The 26,259-nt window shown below is 41.6% G+C and overlaps 1 protein-coding gene across 8 annotated transcripts; it reads right to left on the bottom strand.

Annotated features, from left to right (window-relative positions):
- Positions 1–937: 937 nt before the first annotated feature.
- Positions 938–26,240, bottom strand: ARMC1 (armadillo repeat containing 1). Of its 8 annotated transcripts, XM_077352291.1 has the most exons (8): positions 26,044–26,240; positions 25,790–25,890; positions 22,373–22,572; positions 20,543–20,634; positions 9,878–10,067; positions 4,299–4,415; positions 4,142–4,216; positions 938–3,100 (listed from the first exon to the last, which is right to left on the bottom strand). In XM_077352291.1, exons 3-8 carry the CDS (start codon positions 22,544–22,546, stop codon positions 2,909–2,911), a joined length of 840 nt encoding a protein of 279 aa, XP_077208406.1. In that variant the 5' UTR covers positions 22,547–22,572; positions 25,790–25,890; positions 26,044–26,240; the 3' UTR covers positions 938–2,908. The 8 variants fall into 8 exon arrangements, with proteins under 8 accessions (XP_077208406.1, XP_077208403.1, XP_077208404.1 ...); XM_077352288.1 differs by having other exon boundaries at positions 25,790–26,240; XM_077352289.1 differs by having other exon boundaries at positions 22,373–22,569; positions 25,790–26,240.
- Between the last annotated feature and the right edge of the window lie 19 nt (positions 26,241–26,259).

The raw sequence follows: 26,259 nt of genomic DNA, 5'->3' as shown, positions 1-26,259 counted from the left end.
TAAAAACTACTCACAGAAAAGCTAAAATTGTTATGGATCCATAGGATTCGCTCCTATAGCTTAATGCCACTGCTGTGCAATATTAAACACCAGTTCCATAATACAGGTTACAATCTATGCTGCAGTGGGGGAGAATTATAAGAGTACTGACACCCGCAAATATGGAGTAGCATTAAAGCTCTTTTTCCATCTCATTAAATTACCGCATAAATACATGTTTTTGCCAATATTCAGATATCTGTCATAGTTCTGCCACTACAAACATAACATCTGTTAATGTAATACAAGATATTGTAAACAGCTACTAATCTTGTTGGCAATTTTGATGTCTACATTCTGCATTTGAAACGGAACTTTTGTGAGTCCTCCTGGCAATCAACTTCCACCCAAGGGGCTTCTAGTGCCAAAGCATGGTCCAGAGAATCTGGTCACTCTTCTTTCTGTCAAAAAAAGGTAGACGGAGAGATACATACAGATATAGAAGTATGCTAACACTTGCTGCTTATCATAGCATAAGCACATTAAAGCGGTTTATAAGTGACAGCATTGATAAGAGGGAGCAATACCCACATCCCTAGCCACTAGCTCAGAACGGCTTTTGGAAAAAGACAGCAACGAGTGCCATCTTACTTAATTAGGGGGAAATATGCAAGGAGTCCAAAACTAGGACTACAGAGTTATGTATGCTTCATCTACATAAGCGACAACACACAGGTTCTCTTCCTGCTAACAAAGCTCCAGGTTTTGCAGTTTGCCAGCATGGCCATGAGAAATTCCATCAGAAAGTGACAGAATTCTATGCAGTAGACCAAACTTCTTAAAAGCAGGCTATGCCTTAAGGCATGTCTTGTTCCGTTGATCATGAGCAGACTTCACATTGAACCATATAAGTTCCAATAGCAGATAGCACTTGCTTTAAAGAAATCCCTGCAAAGAATCAGTTATATTACACTTTTATTTTACAGTATTCAAAAGCTCTTACAGATAGTGTAAGTGGAAGAGCTATATCAACCAAAAAAAAAACAAAAAACAAAAACAAAGGTATACCTACAAATTCAACGCACATATTTTAATATCTACTCATACTGAACCATTAATATCCATTGGGGTGTATAATTTAGTGTGTGGATATGCAGCACTGCAAAACGCAAAGACAGGTGTTAAACAAAAACGTAAACATTGCACCCATGGCTATACAGTGGTGGAGGGTCTTGCAAACACATTTGGTACTGTAACATTCTAGACAGCAATTTGCTTAGTAATACATGTTTAATGCAATACATGCCTTCGGAAGCCTGTATTCTGTGCGTGTAAACATCAAACTAGACTAGCTACGTTAAAAAAATAGAAACAAAATAATCTAATCTGATGTAAGCTCTATCTCAAAAGGACATCAAATTTTGAGTGAAATTCTATTGTTGGTTATGGTTTCCTTGCACGCTTGTTTAAAATATTGTGACAGTTTCTACACACTAACCTCTGCTGACGTGCAAGGCATAGGCCTTCAGGAACCAAGTGTTTTCTAGAATGCAGGGAGTCTTGCGTAAGACCTTCTTGTATGTTTTGCCTACCAGAACTTTACCTGTACTATCCTTCAGGGAAGCTTTATAGAGACAAGATGTGAAGATCCAGGTGACTTGGAACATTGATACTATCCACAGCACAAGAAGGTGAAAGCTTCCTGTTCAGGTATTGGATTGGTTTTGTCTGTCTAGACCAGGGTTAGTGCACTTTCACGAACAGTTTGACAAGATGCTTCTCCTCCCTTGGACATCTTGCATTGGCTGGGTTTTCATCCCAACACCAACATTCCCATTGCCCCATAGGTCCTTCTTGTGGTCATGAGACTGTTACCCACCATGGTTCACTATAAAAAATACCCTCCAAAGGCAACAGGGAAAATATAGGATTCCCACCAAACAGCAGAAGTTTATGGTGATGAAAGTGTATCGACAGTGGCACTGAGGCATGGCAGGCATGCCCTCTCGTCCCATTTATTTTCAGTTATCAGATTACCTAATTGAAAACATTTTTTTAATCATTCATTAAGGCCAACATCACTTTCTGCCACAGGCAAAATCTACAGCAAGGCACCGCCTGAGTAGAATCACAACTTTTGAGAGCTTTTTAACCAACTTAAACTACAATCCATGGCATCCAATCATATCCACAAAGTCACAACCATCATTCCAAGCATTTCCTTACAGCATATTTACTGTATATAGAGATACACGCAAAGATTTTCATCCTTTTTACTGAGTTCAGATTGCTCGAGTGGTTATAGGCTGAATTTATTTTCTGAAACACGTTTAAGGGCTATCAAGTTCAAGTCTGAAGCGTTTCCATTTGCAATGCAATAAGTAGAATATAAAAACAGTGGCTCTGCAAAACACTGGAAGGAAAAGATAAATGGCAAACAAATGGCAACAAAGAGGGTTTTCTCTAGAGTGGTTTCCTAGAGGAAATATATAATCAGAAATAAGGCCAAAAAAAAAAAGGCATTTCAATCCATGCAGACATAGAACTAATGATTTCCTTGCAGAGTTGTCCTGAGATTTGTGTAGAATGGGCTCTCTTCTGTGTGGCTTAGCAAGAATTGTAACGTAAAGCTTTTTACACTCAAAATGTTTGGTTAATGATGGGCCCATATTAAAATGTGAGGCAATAAAACATCTACGACGACAGGGACAGGGGAGGGGAAATGAACAAGCCATCATCACCTGAGGCCTCCATCCTTCTGACTGGCCTGAAAGGCCCACTGTCCAATAAAATGTAAAACAGCATATGTTGTGTTGTCTAAAATCTTTTTGTGGGAACTTATTGCAAATTGCACTTGGCAGTTCACCAGACCAAATGAAAACTGGCCCCGTGTTGGTTTGCACAGTCCTTTATCGGCTCCAGTCCCACGTCACCAGTAAAAGGACCTGGACAGAAAGTTTGCAGCCGTGCTCAGCCAGCTGGCAGCACCCTCCGGGTGTGATCCGACACGGGACACCGCTTTGTCCTGCTCTTTTGAAGGGCTTTCATCTTCTGGCAAATATTCCGGGAGGTCTGTATTCTGCTCCACTTCTACAGGAGTATCTTGGAATGGAATCAGCAACTGTTTAATGGGAATACGAAGGAACAATGTACTGACTGGTTTGAAAAGTCGTGGTTTTGGCCTTGCGGCCGAAGCCTCAGTACACCACTAACACAAGGCCTTTTTAAAAGGCTATTTGAACGTGTCTTGGAGTTCAACAATAATAATGTAGAAATCCTGTCCATATCTGTTTAGGCAGTAGGCACATTTAACAGCTTCTGAGCAAATGGACATTTGATTTCCTTGGTTCAGGCTATCGTATGAAATGAAGCAAATGCACAGTTTGGGATTTTTTAAATTAAATAACCAATTTTAACCTTTCAGTTCATGTCCCAAGTAAAATAAACGCCTGTGCCGCAGGGCTTTTTGGACCAAGGTCTAATTAACTGTGTAGTTAAAGACACTACACTGTTCCAGCAGTTACTGATTAATGCAGAAGAATGCACAGTCTTCCACCAACAGATGCTTAGCACAACGCAATTAATTAAGGCACAATATTTCATATCTTGGTCCCTTAAACCAAAAGCAGTTTTCCTCTGTTTTGCAACACCCAGCTCCAAAATGCTAAACGTATGCTGAGCATTGTTGAGATGCCTTTAAGCCTGCCGCATACAAACTGGCATGGAAACAGGGGTGACAGCATCCAGGTGGGACTTTGGGATCCCCAGACAACAGAGATCAGTTCTCCTGAGGAAAATGGGTGCTTTGAAGAGTGAACTCTGGGGCATGGTTCCCACTGAGATCCCTGTCCTCCTCAGGCTCCACCCAAATCTCCAAGCATTTCCCAACCTGAATCTGACAACTGTACCCCTCCATCCCCTGCAGCTGGCCAGGGGAACCTGGAAATTCTGCATGGAAACCCAAGCACAAGGGCTTCCTGGGAGATAACTGGTGTGCACAAGCCCACAGCATTACATTTTGGCCCTGCGTTTCCTGAGTTCACAAAACAGATGGGTGAAGCCCCTGTCTTCATGAGGCATCTTTTATATTCCTTGGTGACTGCTTTCATTTTATTGCCAAATCTACCAATAGCAAGCTCTAAGCATGGAGCAGGTTTCTCACCTCTTCTCCACTTTCATCTTTCACAACCTGCTGGGCTTTCATAACTTTGGTTGATGCTATCGCTGTTGCCAATGCCTGCATGGAAAAGAGAAGCAGAAAGTAAAAACAGGGACCCAACAATGAAGAACATAAAAGCTGGCCACTAGTACCCACTCACCTCTGCTTTTAAGTCTGATCTGATCCGGACTACGCATCTCTGAACAGCCATTTGAAAAGTAAAGCTGATAACCCCTTTAATTTTCAACAAGGCCTCTTCACACAGGTTTCGCCGAGACTAAAAGGTAAGGCACACAAGTAATTGGAGAGACCACTTTGCATGCAAGACAAAAGATTCAGGGAAGAAAGTACCACAACACACAAGATTAGCATTTAAAGAAACAAAAACAAAACAGCTCTGTTTTTTTTTAAGACATCATTTCTACTTACATGCTGAAGATAAACTGGGAGGGAATCAACTGTGAATAATGAGGGGAAAGTGCTGAAGAGCAAAGACTGCCTTTCTCTGTATGATCAGCTAAACAGTCCCCTGTGGTTAAGCTCTGACTGACTTAAATGCTCATTGATGAGCAGTTAGTGTTTAAGTTGCTATTTATCAGACACCTTCTATCCATACTGACTGAATTCATCAAAGCAGCTGCTGTATCCTTTAGCTACCTCATCTGTGGCAGCTCACGGACATCACCACCCTGCACAAACGGAACTCTGATTTCAAAGGAAATGTCTGCTCACAAAAACACCCTCCAATGTGATGCTTAAAGCAGGCAACAGTGCCTACAGTGCAACAATGCTGCATTCGCCCATGCTAGCTTGTACCTGCTCAGTATTACCCCGGCAGGACTTACATGTATTTACAGAGTTTAAAAAGGCAGGAATACAGCAATACGGTGCCTCTTAGAGCTGGCACGACGACCGCAAGGCATTAACTACAGCCAGGGCTTCTGTGTTATGCAGCATCAGCATGTCATGGCAAATCTGAAACATGCCACGCTAAAGTTCAGGGGCAGCAAATGTAGTTACTCTTCTCTGGTCTCGGAGGTCATTCCCCAGCTGGGTTCTGCCTGCATTCTGAATCCTACACTTCTCTCCATACTCAGGCGAGTGACCGTGCCTGCAACAGGCAGAGGTGACCAAGATCTTTCTCTCCATCAATCTCACAGTGATCATGTTATTAAATCAAACTGTTAGGATGGGATTGAGACTGAGCTGGCAATATACACTAATTCCCCATTGCCGCTGCAACCGTCCTCAGCCCCCAGCCCTGGTTATTCCTCAAGTGGGACTTCCTAAATGCTCAGGAAAAGAAAGCTACAGATTCTTACACAAGTTTACCTCCAAGTAATGTGCACATGGGAATATGAAGTGGAGGTCAGCATTTATGAGAGTGCCTAACCTTTGCCCTGGTGAACAAATGAAAATGTTCTGCAGGCAACTCAGCAAAAAGCGACCCTGTCCATTGAAGTACAATGCTAAATATTCAAGAAGGTGCCAAAAGGAGTAAATGCAAATGTTTTTGCTGTGAAACTGAAAATAAGACACCCAGTTACTGTGTTCAAATTTATTTCGTCTGTATTAGCTGATAGCAGAACTCCTACAAGTGCTTACTTGAAAGTGCCTGCACTTGGGAGTCCAGGTGGTTAATGAACATTTTCTGCTTTGCTCGAGCTCTTAGGCCACCAGAAGTAAGAAAAAGACTCTCGTAGCCACTTGCATCGTCAGGCTAGTTGTATCCCCAGTCACATTTCCACTCATGCAAGTCCTCACATAACCAATTTGGGGGCACTATAATAAGAGAGCCTCTTGTGGCGCAGAGTGGTAAGCGGCAGGAATGCTGGGAGTTTGATCCAGCAGCCGGCTCAAGGTTGACTCAGCCTTCCATCCTTCCAAGGTCAGTAAAATGAGTACCCAGCTTGCTGGGGGGAAAACGGTAATGACTGGGGAAGGCCCTGTATTGAGTCTGCCATGAAAACGCTGGAGGGCGTCACCCCAAGGGTCAGACATGGTGCTTGCACAGGGGATACCTTTACCTATAATATATACAGTGGAGAACATTAGATGGTGAACAAGTGGAACAAACCATTTATTATTCTGCTTTGTGTATCACTGGATCATAGCAGTTTAAAGCCATGAAAGGCTTCAGCACTAGGAAAAGAGATGCTATTAAGCCCTGCAATGGGTTGGATCCAACCAGATTTTCCACTGGTGAAAAGGGAAAATTCCCTCTGACTAACAGGCTAGGTCAGGAATGGGCCAACATGAACAAAGGGGATGTTGGAGGACTTCAGGGAAGGACTTCAGGGAAGAATAATTGATGTTTTTTCGTACCCTGCCTTTTACTACTTAAAGGAGTCTCAAAGCGGTTTACCATTGCCTACCCTTTCTCTCCACACAACAGACACCTTGTGAGGTAGATGAGGCTGAGAGAGCTCTGAGAACTGTGACTAGCCCAAGGTCATACAGCTGGCTGCATGTGGAGGAAACTGAGTGAAGCCTGGCTGTATCCAACACTATGTGTTATCCCTCTACTTTCTTGCAGAGGTTTATTGGTATGATCTCTCTCTCTCAATTAAATGTGGGTTTTCACATCTTCCTTTATGCTAGCAACTAGAAACAAGCATCTTTACCATGACACATAGAGGAATGAAATTGCAAGGCTCTGCATTAGCTCTTTTCAGGAAAGTATACAGACCGCATTTAGATGTGCTGACCTCAGACCATTTACAGCCTAATGCGTACTTAAACTGGCAGGCAAAAAAGAAACGGGCAGCATTTTTCTGGCTTTTAGAAAAGCTTTAGAGACAGTGATGGGAAAACAAATGAGCTACCAGGTCAGGAAACAATCAGTTCCAATAACTTGTCCTGGTTAAAACTAGGTTAAGAAAGAGGGGTAACAAGAAGAAGAAAAGAACAGAGGTAACTGAAGAGGGGTGCACATTATGCATCCAATTAACAACAGCCATCTTCACTGGAGAAGACCACATCGATACAGACCAGACTCTAACTGGCTTACTTGGCAAAAACGTAAGCCAGAGCAGATCAGGTTAGATCATTTAAAATGGCTATGAAACAGAAAATGCAGAGACCTCCAGGCATGTGGGGAGAGCATGCTCCAACGGCCTTACATGCTGTTTTGTGGCTATAAAAAGGCAAACACGACCCTGGGGTGTTATCTACAGGGGGAACAGAGGATACGTTTTAGAAGTTATTCTAACATTGTATAAAGACTCCACTGAGACCTCATTATCACAACTGTTAGCCAATAGCCAAAGAAATCTCAAACAATAGGACAAGATGTTGGGGTTGGAGCACTTAGGAAACTCAGTATTTTCTTAAGGACAGAACTGCAAGAAGAGAGTGATTCTCAACAACTTTTATTTGTAAAACGAAGGCAGAAAATGTTGACCTGATATAACTAAACTAGTAATATAGCCCGCTGTATGAGGAATACAGCGGGCGCTAGGAACTAACCTTTGTGCGTGTCCCCCGGCAGTGGTCCTCTGGGTCAGCGGCTCTTTGAGGGGGCAGCCTGATACGGCTGCGTCAGGCCAGGAGCAACTGCGCGCAGCTCCCAGTTGTTGGGGCTGGGAATCAGAGGGACCAGTCCCTCTGATTGTCTGTCCAGAGGAAGGGTCCAATCCGGACCCTTCCTCATCACGGACACATCCTGCCCCAGAACCCCTTAGCGAATTATTTAGTCCGCGGCGCCGCAGGCGGTGTTTAGATAACTATGTGAACTCCAATATGGAATATGCTAAGTGCCAAACCAAGAAGTGAAATGAAATTGACAGTTCCAGGCATGTTTACTTAAAAACCCCACCAAGAGCAGGAGGGTTTACTGTCAGGTAAACATGAAAAGGAGGATGGCCTCAAACTGGGGGTGTGCATTTGGCCAATCTGAACCAATCCCTCCCAAATACCTTATCAGCATTTTGATAATATTAATTCAGCTAGATAACAATTTTTTTCCAGCTCCCAAAATGGATCACCAGGCAGAGTTAGAAGGTATTTAAAGAGGTTGCAGTCTCTTTAAACGTCTTTGGACTCAAGTACACTCCAAGATGAAGTCACGGCTTGAAGTGTAGAAGGAATTTAAATGGATCTGATTAGATATCTTTTCCCACCTCCCGCTGGAAACCATGGTGGATAGAGCCACCTTCATTGGGGGCCCAATCTTTTTTAAACTACAGGAGGGCTAAGGAGAAGCACCAACATCTATGCTGCAAATTTGGTGTCAAATCTCAAACAACAGCCTCCTCAGAGCCCTAGACCAATTCTCCATTATCAATTTTATTTTCATAACCTGCCCTTCTGTAGACAGTTCAGGGCAGGTAATAAGAAGTTTTAAAAACACACACAAGTTTACATAAAAGTAATATAAAACACTCAACATATTTTTAAATTTAGATTTAAAAAATCATAGAATCATTTGTAACCGCTCATCTGTAACCGGGAGCTGTATAAATAAAACAGTAAGGGCTCTCAAGGAGGGCCCTGTCCGTGATGGGGAAGGGCGCCCCTTCCCTCCGGAGTGACAAGCACAAAGCGCCTGCCGATTGGGCCCTCCGAGTGTCAATCTGACAACAAGGGACGGGTGGCGATTGGCCACTGGGCCCAGACCTGATGAGTTGGGCCCAGACCTGACGAGGAAAAGCGCCTCCCGACCCGCCCACTCCCTGCCGTGGGCCGCCTTCAGTCCACAGCTGCCATTGGACACTAGCCTGCCGGCCCGCCGAAAAGACAGGTTGGTGATGGCCCTCACCCGGGAAGCGGCGGGGGGGGGGGCTTTGGCACAGGGCGGCTGGGAAGAGCTGGAGCCTGGGGGGGAGGGGGCAAAGCTGGCGACCGCGATGCCTGGGCAGCTGGGAAGGCCTGGAGCCCGGGAAGAGGGGGGAAAGCCCTTCCCAGCCACCTGGGCAGCATAACCGCTGGCTCTAAGAGCTGGTGACCGTGCTGCCCGGGCAGCTGGAAAGGGCGGGAGCCTGGGGGGAAGGGGTATTGGGATTCAGGAATGTCAGGAAATAGCGATAATTTTTCACATTCAATATACCCAACCCCCCAAAATACCAGGGTTTTTTTTGGGGGGGGAGGGTCACATACCCCTACCTCAAGCATATTTATGGCTTTTCTGAAGTATGTCACCTGGGACAATCCACATTATATAGCAATCTTTATAACAATACCTCCTATGCACTTCTGGCATAAAAACACAAATATATACTGTATTTGCCGGCGTATAAGATGACTGGCCGTATAAGATGACCCCCCAAAATTTCCATCCAAAATATAGAGTTTGTTACATTACATTACAGTACTATGGGCCACTATGAGCAGCTATGTCTATCCCAACTGAAGTGCACCCGGTGTATAGGACGACCCCCCCCCCATTGGAGGCATGTTTTTCAGGGGGGGGAAGTAGTCTTATACGCCAGCAAATACTGTAATTTAATTATATTCACTGGCTTGGATCTCAACTAGATCCAAAACACATCCCAAAATGCGGCTCCTAGAGGATAAGGGAAATAGAAAGACTCATGTGGTGAAGAATAGCAAACATCACCTTCCCTTGTGTCCTTGGAAAGCTAGTAGGGATTACAGCCAATATTTTAGTAATTAATATACAGCATTCTCATATTACAGGCTTTTCAATAAGTTTCTTGGCACAAGCAAATTGAAAACATGCAAAATAAAGAATCATCCCTCTCCAGTGTAAGATGTAAAAAATACTGGAGAATTCCTTACCGAATCATCAAGACCATCTATGTGCAAAACAACGGTTTTAGCACGCTTATTTGTACTCCCCAGGAAAAACTGAGCCTTCCGGCGGCGAGAATTCATCTCATTGACATTGTCCATGTTTGACACGCAGGAAGATTGAAGAATGTCATAGATTTCTGAAGCTAACAGTTTAGTCTCTCCTGGTGTTGTGGTCCTAAAGTAAAGCAGATTAAAAAGTGTATGGATTTACCTTTGCATATCTTTTTTCCAGAATGCATGAAACCAACACAAACAGTTATTCAGAAGTTTCTAACATAAATGTTTCTTTTGAGATAAAATTAGGAAAGCTAGAACTAAAGCAATTTTATGAATTTATCCAATATTTGCCAAATACAAAATTGACAGCAGCATATTTTGTTTAGTGCAGAGACTGCACACATCCCACTCTCTAACACACTAGATAAACCTGATTCTGTAATAGAGAGCATCTAAAGACAAGTTTTCAGGAAAGGAAATTCAAGTAGAGGACTAGGAACAACGGGGTCCCTCCTCAGGCTACGTGGTAACATCTACCATACCCCACTCGGGGGGGGGGGGATGGCTGCAGGGATGGTAGGAGGGACTACAGATATCAGAAAGCTTTATTGGCATAACCGAACCCAGTCCAGAGAGGACAAAAACCAAATACCAAAGAAAACTTATACAAAGCCACGTTTCTGCCTCAACAAACATTGGCTCTGTCTCCATCCATCAGTTGGACCTCTTAGACATACTGATATCTGAGTCAAGATGTGGGAACTGGAGGGCTTGGAATTAGGCAAGAACACATGGCCATTTTCAGAAGCTGGTGGAACGGAAGCAGAGAAATCAACAGGGTATAGCTGCCCCAAGATATACGCTCTTGCAGTAAATTACAATAAGTGTATGCCAAAGGAGGCAGTGAATCAAAGTAAGCTAGCAATATAAGAGGGATATCCCATCGAGTGATCATTACAGGTGGAGACACCAAGCCCAAAAATGAGCTGTGACTGTACCATCATCGACCCAGTCAGAACTCTAAGAATACTGAATTTTAAAAGGAATTGTTAAGTGACCAAGACAAAAATATTTGTCTAATGGGAAGCATCAAGTACCCTTATATTGGCTGGGTAAATTCTGGTCATGACAAAGACAAAATTTCTAGATCTCACAACTAATTGTGCTTTATGACAGTTAGTTATGGACCAACTTTACATTGGTCGCTGAGTGTTGATGTGAACCTGCTGGGAGACATCAGTGTTGTTCAGCCAACTCGGAGAAGCAATCACAACATATGTGTAAACAGTAAGCTTAAGAAGAAATTAGTCAAAAGGAAATTGAAAACAAGTGTAAAGAGTAACAAATGTCTTCTGAAACCTTGGAAGCTCTTTAAATCTACAATAACTGATACGAATATTACACTGAGAACACAAGAACTTAATTTCTCAATAATCTAATTTCTCCTCATAATAAATACATTGGACATCCTGTTCTAGTGGCTTAAGGTGAGCATTATCATGATGCAAGAATTATCCTGATTGAATCATCAAGCTTTCAACATGCAAAGATTTTGCTTTCTGAGCATCCACACCCACCATTCAGCTTCCCTGATCTGGAGACTACAACATCATCATATATTATATTGTTATGAATATTAATTAATATAATAATGAAATGTGCTTTCAATGATATGCCAGCCCTCTGATTAGCCCTCGGGGGGAGGGTGGCATGCAGATGTCCGCTTCAAAAGCGGCCTAGGAACAGGCAGCCACCTCTCCACTGCCTGTGCTTGCCACAGGAGCGGGAGGGCACTGCAATCGCTGCCAGGCCAGCCACCTTCTAGCATGCTTTTAAAGCAGGCTTAACAGCTAGTATTCAGAATATTTTAAATTAACCACAATTCCTGCACTTGGAGAAGAGGGCAAAGGTCTTTGTTCCACTTCATGGTTTTCAAGCCTTCTTGATATAGCCTCTTCCAGCATCACTGCCCAAACAAACTACTGCCACCAGACTATTTTCTCTATTTGCCATGCCTTCCTAGTAGCTGATTTGTTGTTTGTGTTACAACGGCATGGCAAAGTGTATCTACATGCATACATCAAGAGTGCAAAGGCATACCACCTGGGGACCTTCACATCAGAGGCAGAGACTGGACACATGTTGTGGGTGAAGCCATTTAGTTAACATAGGGCCGTTAGAATAGGATCTAAGCCTATTCCCAACAGCTCAGGAATAAGGCCGATCTTTCTGGCATAGTAATTCCATTCTGTTTCTTGGCTGCTCTAACCATGACAGAGGCAGAATGTAGGCAACTAGCTCTTTAGATGGCCAATATGCAATGAGTCTTTCCTTGTAATACAAATGAGTTTACAACAATTGCTGGGAAATATATATATACAGAAAATAACTTCTTAAGCAATTAAAGTGTGCATTAGTTGACAACAGGGGTTCCTAGAGACAAAAACATATTTTTCTCCTCCGAGTAACTACCATCACACACAAAAATTTGGCAAGGGGACAAGGGACAAAAAAAAAAAAAGCTGATTGCTATTCCTGCTGCTTTTCCACAGGCCTGCAATACTACCAGTCTGGCCTCTTTCACAGACACTAACATCACATTACAACCTTCTGCCCCCTTAAAAAAAATAATCTTGAGCAATCTATTGCTTCAGATTCCGGCAGGCTGTCAAGAAGGGACTGCATATCACACAAGAGCCTTCATAGCTTTGCAATTTGCATGGAAGATTCCTGCATTTCTAACATCATTTGGACAATGCCCAAGTGTCACCTTTAATAGATGCCATCTCTCTGCTGCCCCAATTCAGTCTCCTTGTCCTTTCCACACTCCCATGGCATATCAGAGCCCATCACACCCAGAGATTGTTTCTTTAAACCACACAATCCCCCCCACCATAAAAAAAGACTTCAAAAACAGATGAGCAAGACCTTTCCTGAAGAACAATCACCAAGGTGGGTAACAAGCAGGCAATCCTGAAGACAAGATGAAACTGCATATTTCTCCCTTGACTTTACGGCTCCTTTAGCCCTAAAGTCCTGTCCCATCCTTCCTGAGCACAGGGTGTACACCAGGATATTCCTCAACCCTTCTTGCCAGCTACAGTGATATCAGGGCTCTCTCAGCCTCACCCACCCCACAGGGTGTCTGTTGTGGGGGGAGGAATGGGAAGGCGACTGTAAGCCGCTTTGAGCCTCCTTCGGGTAGGGAAAAGCGGCATATAAGAACCAACTCTTCTTCTTCTTCTTCCTTCATTCTCATTTCCTTTACACTGCCTTATCTTGCTGCCAGGTGTAGCCAACCTACATTCCTATCCTTTCATGCCAATGTCACACTCGCCATTTTGTTCCCAAGATCTAGAAGAAACAGCTCAATATAGTGGTTAGGAGCACTGACTTCTAATCTGGCAAACTGGGTTTGATTCCCTGCTCCTCTTCCACCTGCAGCCAGCTGAGTAGTCTTGGGCTCGCCCCAGCACTGATAAAGCTGTTCTGACCGAGAAGTAATATCAGGGCTCTCTCGGCCTCACCTCCCTCCCAGGGTGTCTGATGTGGGGAGAGGAAAGGGAAGGCGACTGTAAGCCATTTTGAGACTCCTTCGGGTAGAGAAAAGTGGCACATAAGAACCAACTCTTCTTTTTCTATGAATCAGTGTCCAAACTGAAGGCTCTAGAACAGCTCCAGCCAGCCTAGAAGTTATATGGCCTGAGATTAAGCCCTTCCTTCTCTGTAATGAATTTATAGCTCTTAATCTTGATCCAAGCCCCTGAGTTTCACTCAACTATATCAGCTTTGGGCTATCCTTCAAATCCTAGTACTGGCCCACAAATATCCCTCTGATTGTTCCAAGGTCAGAACAGCACCTCGGACAGTGGTTGGAAGTTAGGGTGTACCCAAAACTAGATGTCAATTAGGTCAATTTGAAAACTTATGTTATAAGACTAGAATAGTTCTATGATTTTGCGCATGTCAACACACAATTCAAAAGTGATAAACCGTACAGTCTGACATCCAGCCACTTTACTGTTAATGGGCAGACTATATAATAAATATTTAATTTGTTTTATTTTATTTTATTTGACCCTATATTGAATATTTGGGATTGAGTTTGTTTCCCCTCTTTTGTTGTTTGCCTCCATCGTTTGAGTCAAAGCTACATGGTCAAAATATGACATTCAATTTGTTCTAGTTCAACCACACTGAAATTTTGGAGGACTGTAGCATGGGTTCCTTCCTGACTGGCTCTCGGTAGATCAAAGTATTCTAGTTTGAAGAACAAAGGAGCAGAGCTTGGCCCAGGAGACGGAATGCAAGGAAGTTGTGAATGCTCAAAATATTTTAACATTATTTGTCCTTCGGACAAATTTGTTTGTCCTTCGGACAAATTTACAAGAGTAAGTCAAAAAAGTATTGCTACAAAAATCATAGAAACCTTTATAAAAAAACAATAAAGCTATTGTTTCTCAACATCTTGGTCTTTACCCTTCTGAAGGCAGTGCTGCCATCCCTCTAAACCTTCCCCGAAAAATTCTGCACTCTGAATTATATCACATCAAAACAGCAGTTCTGGCATTTTTGAGGGACTCAAACTGTTTTCTTTTAAAACGTTCCTCGAGATTTGGGGGCAAAAAGAAATCTGAAAGACTTTAGGGTGGATGGAGTAAGGTTTCCCAACAAAAGTATCATAGTACTAACCCTTGCTAGCCTCAAAGAATGGGCAAGTACATTATTGTAATTGGAAAAATATCACCAGCACAAATTTCCTGGACTTTTTCTCATCAATGCAGTTTTCAATTTTCTTAAAGCTTCTTCATACTAACCCCCACAATCATCTTGTGTCCTCCAGGAAAATTGACTTGTTTAGAATAAACCTGTGCACGTATGAACTGGAACCCTAGTAGCAATACTTTTTGACTTACCCTCAGATTCTCCAAAGAACCAGATTACCTATTAGCAAAAACAGACACTAACATTTTTGCATCCCAATAGAGAACCAAGATTAGAGAGAGGATTTCCAGCTGAATAACATACCCTAATCAGCACTGTTCCAAGCTTAGCAGTTTTCCACAGCTGTGGAATGAGACTGTCCTACCAAATAGCATGAAACATATCTGATGTTGGCTGTCTAAGTTGCTTTTCAAAATGGTTATACAACTCTCCCTTCCTGGAAACCGGTCGGCTTCTTTCTTTTTACATTTTCTCCCCAGAGTTTTAATATTTTCTTCCATGGTAATAGCTTTATCTATATATTCTGATAATTGTAGGAGACAAGGCACTGTTAGCAATTTCAGTGTCTCCACCCCCAAAAAATCGTAACACACTGCAAAAGTTTGAGCTATATTCTCAGTAAAGTAGATTATGTTGGTGGACTTTAATATACAGTCACTAGATGGCACTATTGCATTGTCAGAGATACCTTATCCTTGGGAAGACATCATCATCAAGACTATATATTTACTTTTATACTATACATAAGTGATTTGTCTAAGTAATGTTTCTAATTGTACCTAAGGCATTTCTTCTTGAAGAGTTCCGGATGTTGCCAGCCTAGACTTTTACTGGAATTATTTAACACACCATTTCTCTTCTCACCCTTCTCTGAATTCTCTTGAAGGAAGCATCTACAGATAATTGATTTGAAAACATTTTACATGACCTCCCAAGGAATGCAATGCAACGAAGAGCACACTCCAAAGCAGCGGTTTTCTCTAAGGGAACAGATATCTGTAGCCTTGAGATCAGTTGGAATCTCCAGGCCCTGACAGAGATTTGGTACTCTGGTCAGAATGAATGACCTCCAAAACATCCTTTCATTAACTGCCTTGTTCAGGTCTTGTAACCTTAGGCCATGGCTTCTTTTATTGAGTCAGTCCACTGCAGATTGGATCCTCTCTCCCAACTGCCCAACTCTCCCTAGCATTATTTGTCTTTTCTAGTGATTAATCAATAAACTTAGAATCCAATAAGAACTTTTTAAAACAGCAGGTATGTGATGTTCTGACAAGAACAAGAAGAATCTTAGACCACTTCCACCATTTTTATCCAATGTCTCACTAAGAATTCATGTTTCCTATCTTTTCCTCCTATGTACAGTTCCAGCAAATAACCCCTGAAATGTCAGGAAAGTTTGTCAATCAACTTTTAAAATATTAAACAATGTTATTTATTTTGTTAGGAAAACTCTTGGGGTAGAATTCAAACTTAATTGGCAAATTCTACCTTTCCCCCCTTCCCCTCATGTCATTCCTCAAGAGCAGCACTCCATGGACATCAGCAGGCTCCAGCAGAAGGGAGGAAAGACAGGAAAGTTCCATTCTGCCTTTGGAAAAGTTAGGCTGGATCCAGCCCCCAATGCGGAAGATGAAAAAAATATCTCTATGCTTTCTATTCAGGACTCCAGAAGAAGCCAACCTGCTGGAAATTCCAGATTCTGCCTCCCCTCACAGGACACCACCACTTGCTTCGTTCACAGCAACTTTTAGAGGACAGGCACAATCCGTCCTAACTTTTCTAATTCCAGTGAGTAATTAAATTTCCAGAATACATGCAATTCAAAATTGCTCAGAATTAAAACAGGATGACAGCAAGGCACAGAAGAGCATGTAGAAGGGGATGTATCAAGGATGTGCAATTAAATACCTATTAACAGTACTGATCGTCTTAAGCAAGTCATAAATTGGAAAAGCAGTGTTGGATGCAGTTCAGCTAGTTTCCCCTCTGGCCAAAGCAGGCTAGCTTAGAAAGAATGTGCTTCCAGCTAAGTAATTGAAAACCATGGTTTCATTAATTTGTTACTCAATATAAAGAAGTACTGGTTAACACAAATCCCCAGCAGTATTCTAAATTATACTGAAAGACAAACATCATAACACTACTAAGCATTAAAAGAGAAGCAATTAACACTGACCTTTGCAACCCATAAATTACTTTCTATCCAAACAAGATGAAACTAAATAAAACAATCAGAAAACTCAGATGCATTCACTAAGTGCTTTGCAGTATTACGAGATGCTATTAAGTACTTGCTTAGAAACAGTAAGGCTCTTCACAGTGCCTCAGAAATGTTATACTGCTGTCAGTACATCTGTGCAACATTATAATAGAATGGAGCCACCACTGCATCCAGGACCACAAGCCACCAAAACAAAGGCAGGGGCAGAGAGACAGACTGACATTCAAGGCTTCAGGACTGTAATTAGCAACTGGTTTAATCAGGTGGCCGCAAATGTGACCATTAGACAATTCTATCTTACTTTTAGGAGTACAATTCCATAGCACTGTCATTTAGCCTATAACCATTTCCAGTGCTGCTTTACTATATGATCCGTATAAGACTCAAGATAGATAAAAGCCACATGGACAGTGGCTGTCCCAAGGAGGGGAACTGGGCAAGGTAAGAGTGGAAAAGTTACCTGGATCAACCCCAGGGCTTAGATAAATTTCCCATCTTACTTCCATGAATGACAGATTATTTGTTCGTTACTTCATTTATACCCCAACCTTCTCCCCAGTGGAGACCCAAAGAGGCTAACATTTCAGCCTTACAGCAACCCTAAGAAATAGGTTAGGCTGAACGACTGGCCAAGGTCATCCAGCAAGCTTCCATGGCAAAGCAGGGAGTCAAATCTGTGTCTCCCAGACCACAGTCTAATACTCTAACCACCATGATACACTGGCTCTAAGGATCCCATCTAGAAGGTCCAGTATTCTGCACAGATGGCTTTTTATTTACATATCAAAACTTCCCCATTCTCTGGTCAATCATGGCTATAGATTTAATAATCCAATGCATTAAAATTACCCAATGAGTCCAGCAGGATCCTGTTTCCCTTTATGAGGAACTGCCGGAGATCCTCTGAGGTGGAGCTGGCAGGTTTTGAAGGAGATATCTGTACAATTTTGAATTTAATATGAGGGTTTTTATAACACTAAATAAACTTCTTACCTACAGCTTGTATTAGAAAAGTAAGAGACATTTCTTAAGACCTAGCTGCACAATTCAGGCTGATGCACTAAACACACCATAAAAGGAGTTCAATCTTTGGATAGTTTAAATCACAAATACCCAAATCCAAAATCACAGCAGCCTAAAAGCAATCACCATATGAAGAAGAACAAAATACAGTTACTTTTCAGAATCATGACATGCAGAAGCCTAAAACCATAGCAGCCCATTTTATTCAGAAATGTAAACTTCTTAAGCACAGAAACCCAGTTTAATCAAAGTTAACCAATTCATGAAATGTAGCAACACAGGGAAAGTCACTTAATACAGCATAGGAATGCAGAGAATTGATTCACAAAGTATAGTAACAGGGAAATCAATTAATGAAATATGGCAGCTGGAAAGATTTCATTTGAAAAGGTTCAACAAAAGTAATCAATTAGTGAAGTGTGCTACCACAAGCAGGATCAATCATAAAATAGCAGAAATGTTCATTTTTTAAAAAGTTAACTCATTAAATATAGCAGCACACTTACAAATTCATGGAACACAACAACATACAAAGTAGCAACACATTCCAGGCAAATGGTCAACTCCTGACCATTCAAGAATGAGCAATTTATGAAATGAAGCAGCACCAAGGGAAACCTTTCAAGAAATGGCACAGCAATGATTCATGAAATGCAGTATCCAGTTCATTCATTCATAAAATAAAAACAACTTAAGTGTAGAAGCCCTGTTCAATCAGAAGCAGCCAGTTTGTGAAATGCAGCTGCAAATATAAACAGGCTGATTTTTCAAAAGCAACTTTCAGCTAAATAAAGCTTCACAGCAAGGCTCTCTAACTGGTTCCTACTAAAGGGTCCTTCTACCCTTCGTGCGTGGCCTTTCATACCCTGCTGGTGCTGCAGCTACCAACCACAGCAGATGTAAACAAGTGACCTCTAAAAGGGAGTCACCTTGCTTGAGGTCTGGACGAGAACATGATAGGCCTCCTCATCCTCCCCCCAGTCCAAGTCTGAGAGATGGAGCTGGTAAACTGCACTGGCAGCTATTAGTACAAATAGAGCAGTCCGCAGATTAAAGCGGGGGAGCAGGAGATCTGCTGCATACCCACACAATGTCCAGACTCAAATGTTCCAGAACTTGGTTTCTGTCAGACAAAAAAAACTAAGGATATATCACTACCATCCTAATCACATCTCATAAATACGAATTACAGAGAGAAAAAAAGATAACCCTGATTATGTGAGCAAAATAAAAGTGTATAACAACTATTCCGTGATGCAAATGGATTTGCTTACACAGAATTCTGTTTTTGGTTTTTGGCTTCTGCAAGCACATCAAAGCCACAAAATAAAAATACATGTTTCCACTCACTTCCAACCTTTTACAGTATTCTGCAAACTATTACTCATCCTTAAAGTTACTGATTCTGACCAAAGCTGAGGTACATATATAAAAACCTTAAAATATTTGCTGGAATTTGTAACAGGCCCCAGTGGATCTCTGGCAGTTCCTCATAAAGGGAAACAGGATCCTGCTGGTGTCATTGGGTAGTTATAATGAGTAATTTTCTCACTCTGCTAAACTCTGGAAATTTCACTAAAATAAGTTATCGAATACAGTCTGTTACTTCACTGTTGCTATGTTTCCTAATCTTTGACTTCTGCCCAAATTTATTAATTGCGCAAATACACTACAAGAACAGGGCAAAGGTTTCTTCCCCTCTGGGGGAAACAAACCCTGACACAACATAATTGCTTTTCTACAGGACTGCAAATTCACTGTTGTTAACTTGCAAAAGAGACTTCAAAATGCCCAGTGTGTTACTGCAAACAACCTTTTCTGATTACAAAAGGCAGAATTAAAAGGTTCACAGGCTGAGAAAGGGCTACGGCTGAGTGGCAGAGCATGAACTTTGCATGGACGCGGTCTCAGATTCAACTCCTAGCAGCTCCATCTCAGGCAACAGGTAGTGGGAAAGATCATTCTCTGCTTATGACTTATGGAAAGCTGCTTCCAGTCAGAGGAGGAAATACTAAACTTGCACCAGAAGCCTGACAAGTTCCCTTCTCATCTCTTAATCAATGAGTTTGAGAGCAGGAAAATTTACCATTGCCCAATAAGTGCAAATAATCGACTCAAAAAAATGGCAATCAGGCAAAAAAACAAAGGCCAATGTTCCTACTGAAGTGAGATGACTACCACATTTATAAACGTTAACTGTGCTTCATAAAATAGTTTTTTTGCCACTTGTTCTTTCTGAAAGGGCTATTTAGGGCAGCAGCTTCAACTAACAGAAATCTGACTTTATGTCTCATTAAAAACAGTTGCATACTATAATCATTATCAATTATTATTAATCCTTGATTGAGCATAATCAGATTTCCTGAGATAGTGACTTCCCCAGACACTTTGTTCTAATTAAGACCTGTTATCATTATAATTTAATATCTCCACTTCTGTTTTCCAAATCTAAGTTTCACAAATTCCCTGGTATAAAAATATTCACAATGCACCACCAAAGTTTGATGGGAATTTGTAAATTCTTGTTTGAAATGAACCACATACAGCACTTATTTTGAGGCAGACAAATTTCCATCCTCAGCAGCTGAGCACAGCTATGATCCATCTCTCCCTCTCTCAACTACTGCAAGATTTGGTAACATTATGTATAATTCTTCCTTCAGATGGCATGGTATACTTACTTTTGTATTACAGTTTGTAAGCTCAGCATCATACCCAGTTCACTCTTCATTTTCTCTCTGTTTGCACGACACTCAGCCAAGTAGCGAAGAGCCTGTAACAAAGTGTGCATCATCATCTTACATATTGTCATTTTCATTACTTTATGATTAAAAAAAAACCCTCAAAATACACCACAATTTTGATCATCTGTAAAAATAATGGTTTTAAAAAATGAAGTTTTAGCCTGCTAAGCTATATCCAAAAGGCATTCGGTGCAAGCTGTCAGGAAACTGACAGCTGTATCAGGAAACATTACAATTAAGTTCAGAAGATTGCCCCATTCAAGGGCCTATGCGAAAATACATTATACATGTATAATCGTCACTATGCACAGTTTCCAAGTCAGTCAGTTTCCAAGTATCCAAATGTAAGCCAGGAAACTTCCCAGTTCAAATCCTGATGTCGCTATGAACTCAATAAGTGACCTTAGGTAAATTCCCATCATGCAATAGTAACCCCCACATATTGCATATTTGCAAGAAGCTGAAAGAATTACCAAGATAATGAAATGCAAAGTCTAAAAATCTAATCATTAGGCTAATAATAATAAATACAATTAATTATGTATGCCAGAATATAAACACATAGACCAATAAGAGCTAGGGTTGCCTGCTCAAGCATGGTTTGGCCACTTCGGCAATCACCAAAGCCCGAAGTGCAGAGCAGCACTGGCGGCAGCACACCAGCCACCTGCATGTGGGTGCTGGATGGTGCGCCGCCGCCACCATCACCACCACCACCCCTCCCCTCTGTGGCACTGGCTGCCTCGGGCTTCGGTGATCGCCGGAGGGGCTGAATTGCACCTGAGCGCACAATCCTAAGAGCTAGTGTGGCACAGTGGTTAAACTAGCTTCTGGGAGGCCCAGGGTTGGATTCACACTCTGCCATGGAAGCTCACTGGAGGGACTGGTGGCAGTAGTCCAGCTTACCCTACTTCAGAGGCCTACTGTTACAAAATAAAAATGGAGGAGGAAAAAAATAATGATGTAAGGCAATTTGGGTTCCCACTGGGGATTTATTTATTTATTATATTGTATGTTGACTTGTTCTGCATCAGAAAAAATATAACACAGTACAACAGTGGTAATAATAAAAACAATAACAGATAACAGCTTATCAAAGTAACACTCAACAGGTCCATGGATTGCTGAGGGGGGGGGGGGTCAGGGGCCCAGTGGTGTTCCATAAAAGCATGGCAAAATATTTAATTAAAACCCAAAAATGTAGTTCATAACTGAATCTCCTTCCAATATGCTAACATACTAGATTAACTAGAACAACTTTCCAGCAATCTAACACTTTTATAGCCACTTTTATCCAGCACAGATTCTCAGTTGTACTATTATCCAAACAATTATTTTATTTATTTAGGCTCCAATTCTCCTTTTCTTCCAAGCAGGTCAGCACACATGACTTTCCCACAACAACTGTGTGAGGCTGGTCTGGGATGCGAGAGTGAGCACTTAAATCACCCCATTCTAATTCATATGCTGCTTACAGATTTGCATGTTACCTTTACACTTTTGCTGCTGAGTAAGCATTTCTATAGGTTTATATATTTATGTGCTATCAAAGCGGGCACTTTTGCACAATAAAAACTATTCCTTGGGGAACAAGCTTAAAAACTTTCAGTAAATTGGTGCATTTAAATTAATGCACCAATGCAGATTTCAACAGCCTGTGAATGATCACTTAATATTTCAGATTCCAAACTTCAAGCGGCCTTCAATAGCCAAGATGCAGAAATCATACCAAAACAGCTGCAGGTTGAAGAAATAGATTCTACTTACAAGTAAGGCTGAATGGACAACTGGAGGATTGGGGTGATCCAAAAACAAAATAAGCCCTGGTAGACATCCTTGATCCTGGACAATGGCTCGTCTGTTTAAGGGGTCAGCAGCTAGATCCCTCAGCTGATTCACGACAGCCAGGGCATCAGGCTCCTCGCTCATGGTGGGGTTCATTTTCCCTTGTCATGCATAAAACCCTGCTATAAAGGAAACTGCATTAATACTATAATGCCATTAAAGAACCAATAAAAATGAAAACAGAGTGATTTGCAGTGAATTGCCAACATCAGTGTTCAAGGCACGTTTTGTAGGAATAATTTTTAAAAAATTATTGGGAGGGGAGACAACAATCAGCACATTCTGTTAAGGGCCCCCTGAAGAACAAGTTTTTGATAAAACTAAAAAGCTACGTAACTTACTCTATACAAAAACTCAACCCAAATCAACTGGCTCATTTATTTATGCACTTTTTAATGTTGTAACTATTTTTAAGGGAGTACTAGCATAACCATTGTAATATATTAAAATTAGATACAGCGGCAATTCAATGTCACCAGAAACAAAGAGAGCAAATTAAGAAAAGATATAATTCTGCTATCAGCAACCAAAACTGCAGCCATGTGCTCATTCCTGCTGAATTAGCAGTCTACCAGATGTACAATTACAACTGCCCAGTAGCACAGGGATACATATAGGCAGATGGGGCCCTATGCAAGAACTCCTTTCAGTTCTACCCACCAGCAGGCAGGAAAGGTAAGTAAATAAAATGGCCATTGGGGGTATGAGACATTAGTTGTTCACCAGTCCAGAACTGTTAAAGCAATATGATCTGGCTGTGGGTCAACAATTCTACCAGACTTCAGCTTTTCCAGCATTTAAAAAGCATAATGACACTACCCTTTTAACATCGGACATCTTCAGTACGTTACTTTAATTTTTCTGCTTTAACCAGTTTTTTCCAAGTCTAACCACACCTATAATTTCAAGACTAGAACTCAGCCCAGTATTCCATGAGCACAGTGGGCAGCACTGGATATTTTAAAAATATCTGCACAGGGAATGAAGGGACCCAGATGAAACATACCACAAGTTTCCTCCAATTCACTCTGAACAAAAATAGTTTAAGAGGGATCCCCCTAAAATGGCTGATTTAACAGAATTAATTTGAGAACTAACTACCAACTCTGACTGTTACTGTCTGAGGTGCAGATGATCTAATACCAGAAACCCCCTAAGTATGAAATATGTAGAACACATGGTGGAAAGGACACACATGTATACACATATACAGAAATGAGAGTATTTTAATACATTGAAATAATCTAATAAACCCTTTCTGGGCAATTAAATAGTTGTGTATGCACTGGTTAGTATTCTTGACTCCCCTTCCCTTTGAACAACACACTACTTCAGGGTCCCTAACATAGTGCCTATGGGCACCATAATGCCTCCTAAGACACCTTTGCTGGTACCCAACAAGTGTTTTTAGAGAACAGGTAAGGCTATAGGGCTTTTGCCCAGCAAGGCTTCTGTATTGGCAGTCACTGCTACCACAGCACATGTATCTTCACTGTGTGACTGAAGGTAAGCTGTCATCATCATTTTGTGATTGGCTCTGCCTCCTATGGCAGCCATTTTGGGGCTGTGCTCATCAGGCTGTGTCAGAACTCTAAAAGTGTCATATGCAAAAAAGGTTGCGAACCCCTGCACTGTGTCATATCACATACTGTCCTTTTCCATACTGGCTTGTAAGCAGTTCAAGAAATGGGTCTAAAGTTCCCTTGGGAGAGTTCATATAGGCACCTGATCCATTGGAAAGAACTTCACACAACTTTTGTATCAGTTTTTGTCAGATGGAATATTAAGAGTAAAGAATTTGTAATGCCTCTCTACAAGCACTTTGATTATGGACTAGCCTGGCACAAGTTCTTAGACTGCTGCATGCTGGTATGCACATAAATGTAAAAAAAAAATAATAATCCCTGACACTTACTGAAATAACAGGAATAGTAGACTAACATATTGCAAGACACCACTGCATACACAAAACATGCATCTCAAAAAATACATATTTACAAAAATTCATGTAAATATTTCCATGTATACCCATTATGGGAATATGAGATATTTAAATTTCAACCATTAACAATTACAGGGGCCTAATTAAAACAGCTTTTTATTATACCATCAAAATATCTGTGGTTATATAAAAACTTACCAGGCATTCCCTGCTAACACATTCAGCAATGGCAAATAGAAAGTCCTAGCCAGACAGCTTGCCTACCAGTAATGGGTAATCCTTGCCTACAGACATGGACATTATTGGGTGTGTTGCAGAGTACATTCTCAAACCACTTATAACAAAAAGGCCTATGAGAACTCATGATCATATTCTAACATCAATAGTGCATACTAGAATGTGGCCTGGGAACAAAATTCTTGGAACAAAATTCCAACTGACTGGGAAATAGTATTAGTTAACTAGGCATGTCCTATTTACTAACATTCCAAAGACCTTCTCTTCTGGATCTCTATCACTCTTTAAAAAGGTGAGGATAAATGAATGCTGCTTTTTCTTGTTATCTACTTCCATGAAACTAATATCAAAGGAAGAAGTGTAGCATTTCTTTGAAACTAATGCATCCTACATTAACTTTCTTTAGGATTACACATATGTCAATAATACTTTGCATGCATACACATTACACATTCTGAACCATATAACTATAGCCTTTCATCCTGCATAAAGCAAGAGAAGGATAATATGTTCATTTCTACAACTGTACACATTCCACATAAACAACTATGTAATTTCAGTTCATTGCATTTCGGTGGCACATTTCAGTATTCAAAGGGCCTACACCTGAGAATTGCACGAATCTACTTAGAAGCCCTACTAATTTATTACTGTGAAGAATTGCAACGTATCACAGCTTAATCAAATTTCCTGTGTCCTAAAAAGAAAAAGTGCCCTTTGGTTTTATTGTGACTGTGTACAATCACCAAAGGTTAGAGACAGTGACAATTATTCCTTCTTAAAATGAAATTACCCAGTCATTACTATGGATTATTTGGCACAAAGGAATAGTACACTGAGCTGAATTTATTCACAATTAACAGTATAGCCCTGGGCAGATTTAATCCAGTAATTTTAGACTGGGGAGATTTTACATACAGTTGCACTATAAGTCTGCATGAGGCTGTAACTTGAAAAAATATAAACCCAATTCACCACCCTTCATAACAGCAACAGAACTAAACCCCACTAAGGCACAGACAAGCACTCTTGCTAGAGAGTACAGCAGAATATACTACTTAGTAAACAGACACAAGATTAGGTTGCAAAGTCCCACTGAACTCCCTGAGACTTGTTTCTAAATAGACATGCATAGAGCCTGCACGCCTAGGTACCCTTACCTGGGAGTAAGCTCCAGTGGACACAGTAGGGCTTACATCTGAGTAGCCACACAGTACCAAGCTATAAATTTCAGGAAAATATCGTCCCTGAAAAGGACACACTAAGAGAAGAGAGCGATGGGGATTAGGGTGGAGACCGCTCCGCCTGCTTACCAGCCTCTCCTGCCCCTCAGCCTAACCCCAATCGCCTGAGCTGCTTTCTGCACGGCACCTTCCTATCCCTTGCTGCAGAGATCCCCGTCACCCGCCCTCACTTTCACAGGAAAGCGCAGGAGAAGAGGCGCGTTGCCGCTCACGCCCCGGCACAGAAGGACACCGTCCAAGTCAGGGAGCTGCTGCCTCTCTGCAAAGGACCCAGGGCAGGAAACGCGCTTTGCGGAAAGGTCGTCCGAACCAGTAGCTTTCCCCGCAGGAGGCTACAGTCACTCGGCACGGCGGCCACTCACTGATCCTTGGACCGTCCGCACTCT

The sequence above is a fragment of the Paroedura picta genome, chromosome 9 (genome assembly GCF_049243985.1).
Source record: "Paroedura picta isolate Pp20150507F chromosome 9, Ppicta_v3.0, whole genome shotgun sequence".
Classification (NCBI taxonomy): domain Eukaryota; kingdom Metazoa; phylum Chordata; class Lepidosauria; order Squamata; family Gekkonidae; genus Paroedura; species Paroedura picta.
The sequence above is the reverse complement of the archived record's forward strand: the minus strand, read 5'-3'. Positions and strand labels throughout refer to the sequence as shown.

Excerpts from the sequence above, each read along its gene's own strand:
- ARMC1 (XM_077352288.1), bottom strand. The coding sequence starts at position 22,546 with ATGAACCCCACCATGAGCGAGGAGCCTGATGCCCTGGCTGTCGTGAAT. Across the intron at positions 4,416-9,877 it reads TAGATGGTCTTGATGATTCG|TCTCGGCGAAACCTGTGTGA; the intron begins GTAAGGAATTCT and ends CTTACCTTTTAG. Across the intron at positions 4,217-4,298 it reads GATCAGACTTAAAAGCAGAG|GCATTGGCAACAGCGATAGC; the intron begins GTGAGTGGGTAC and ends TTTTCCATGCAG.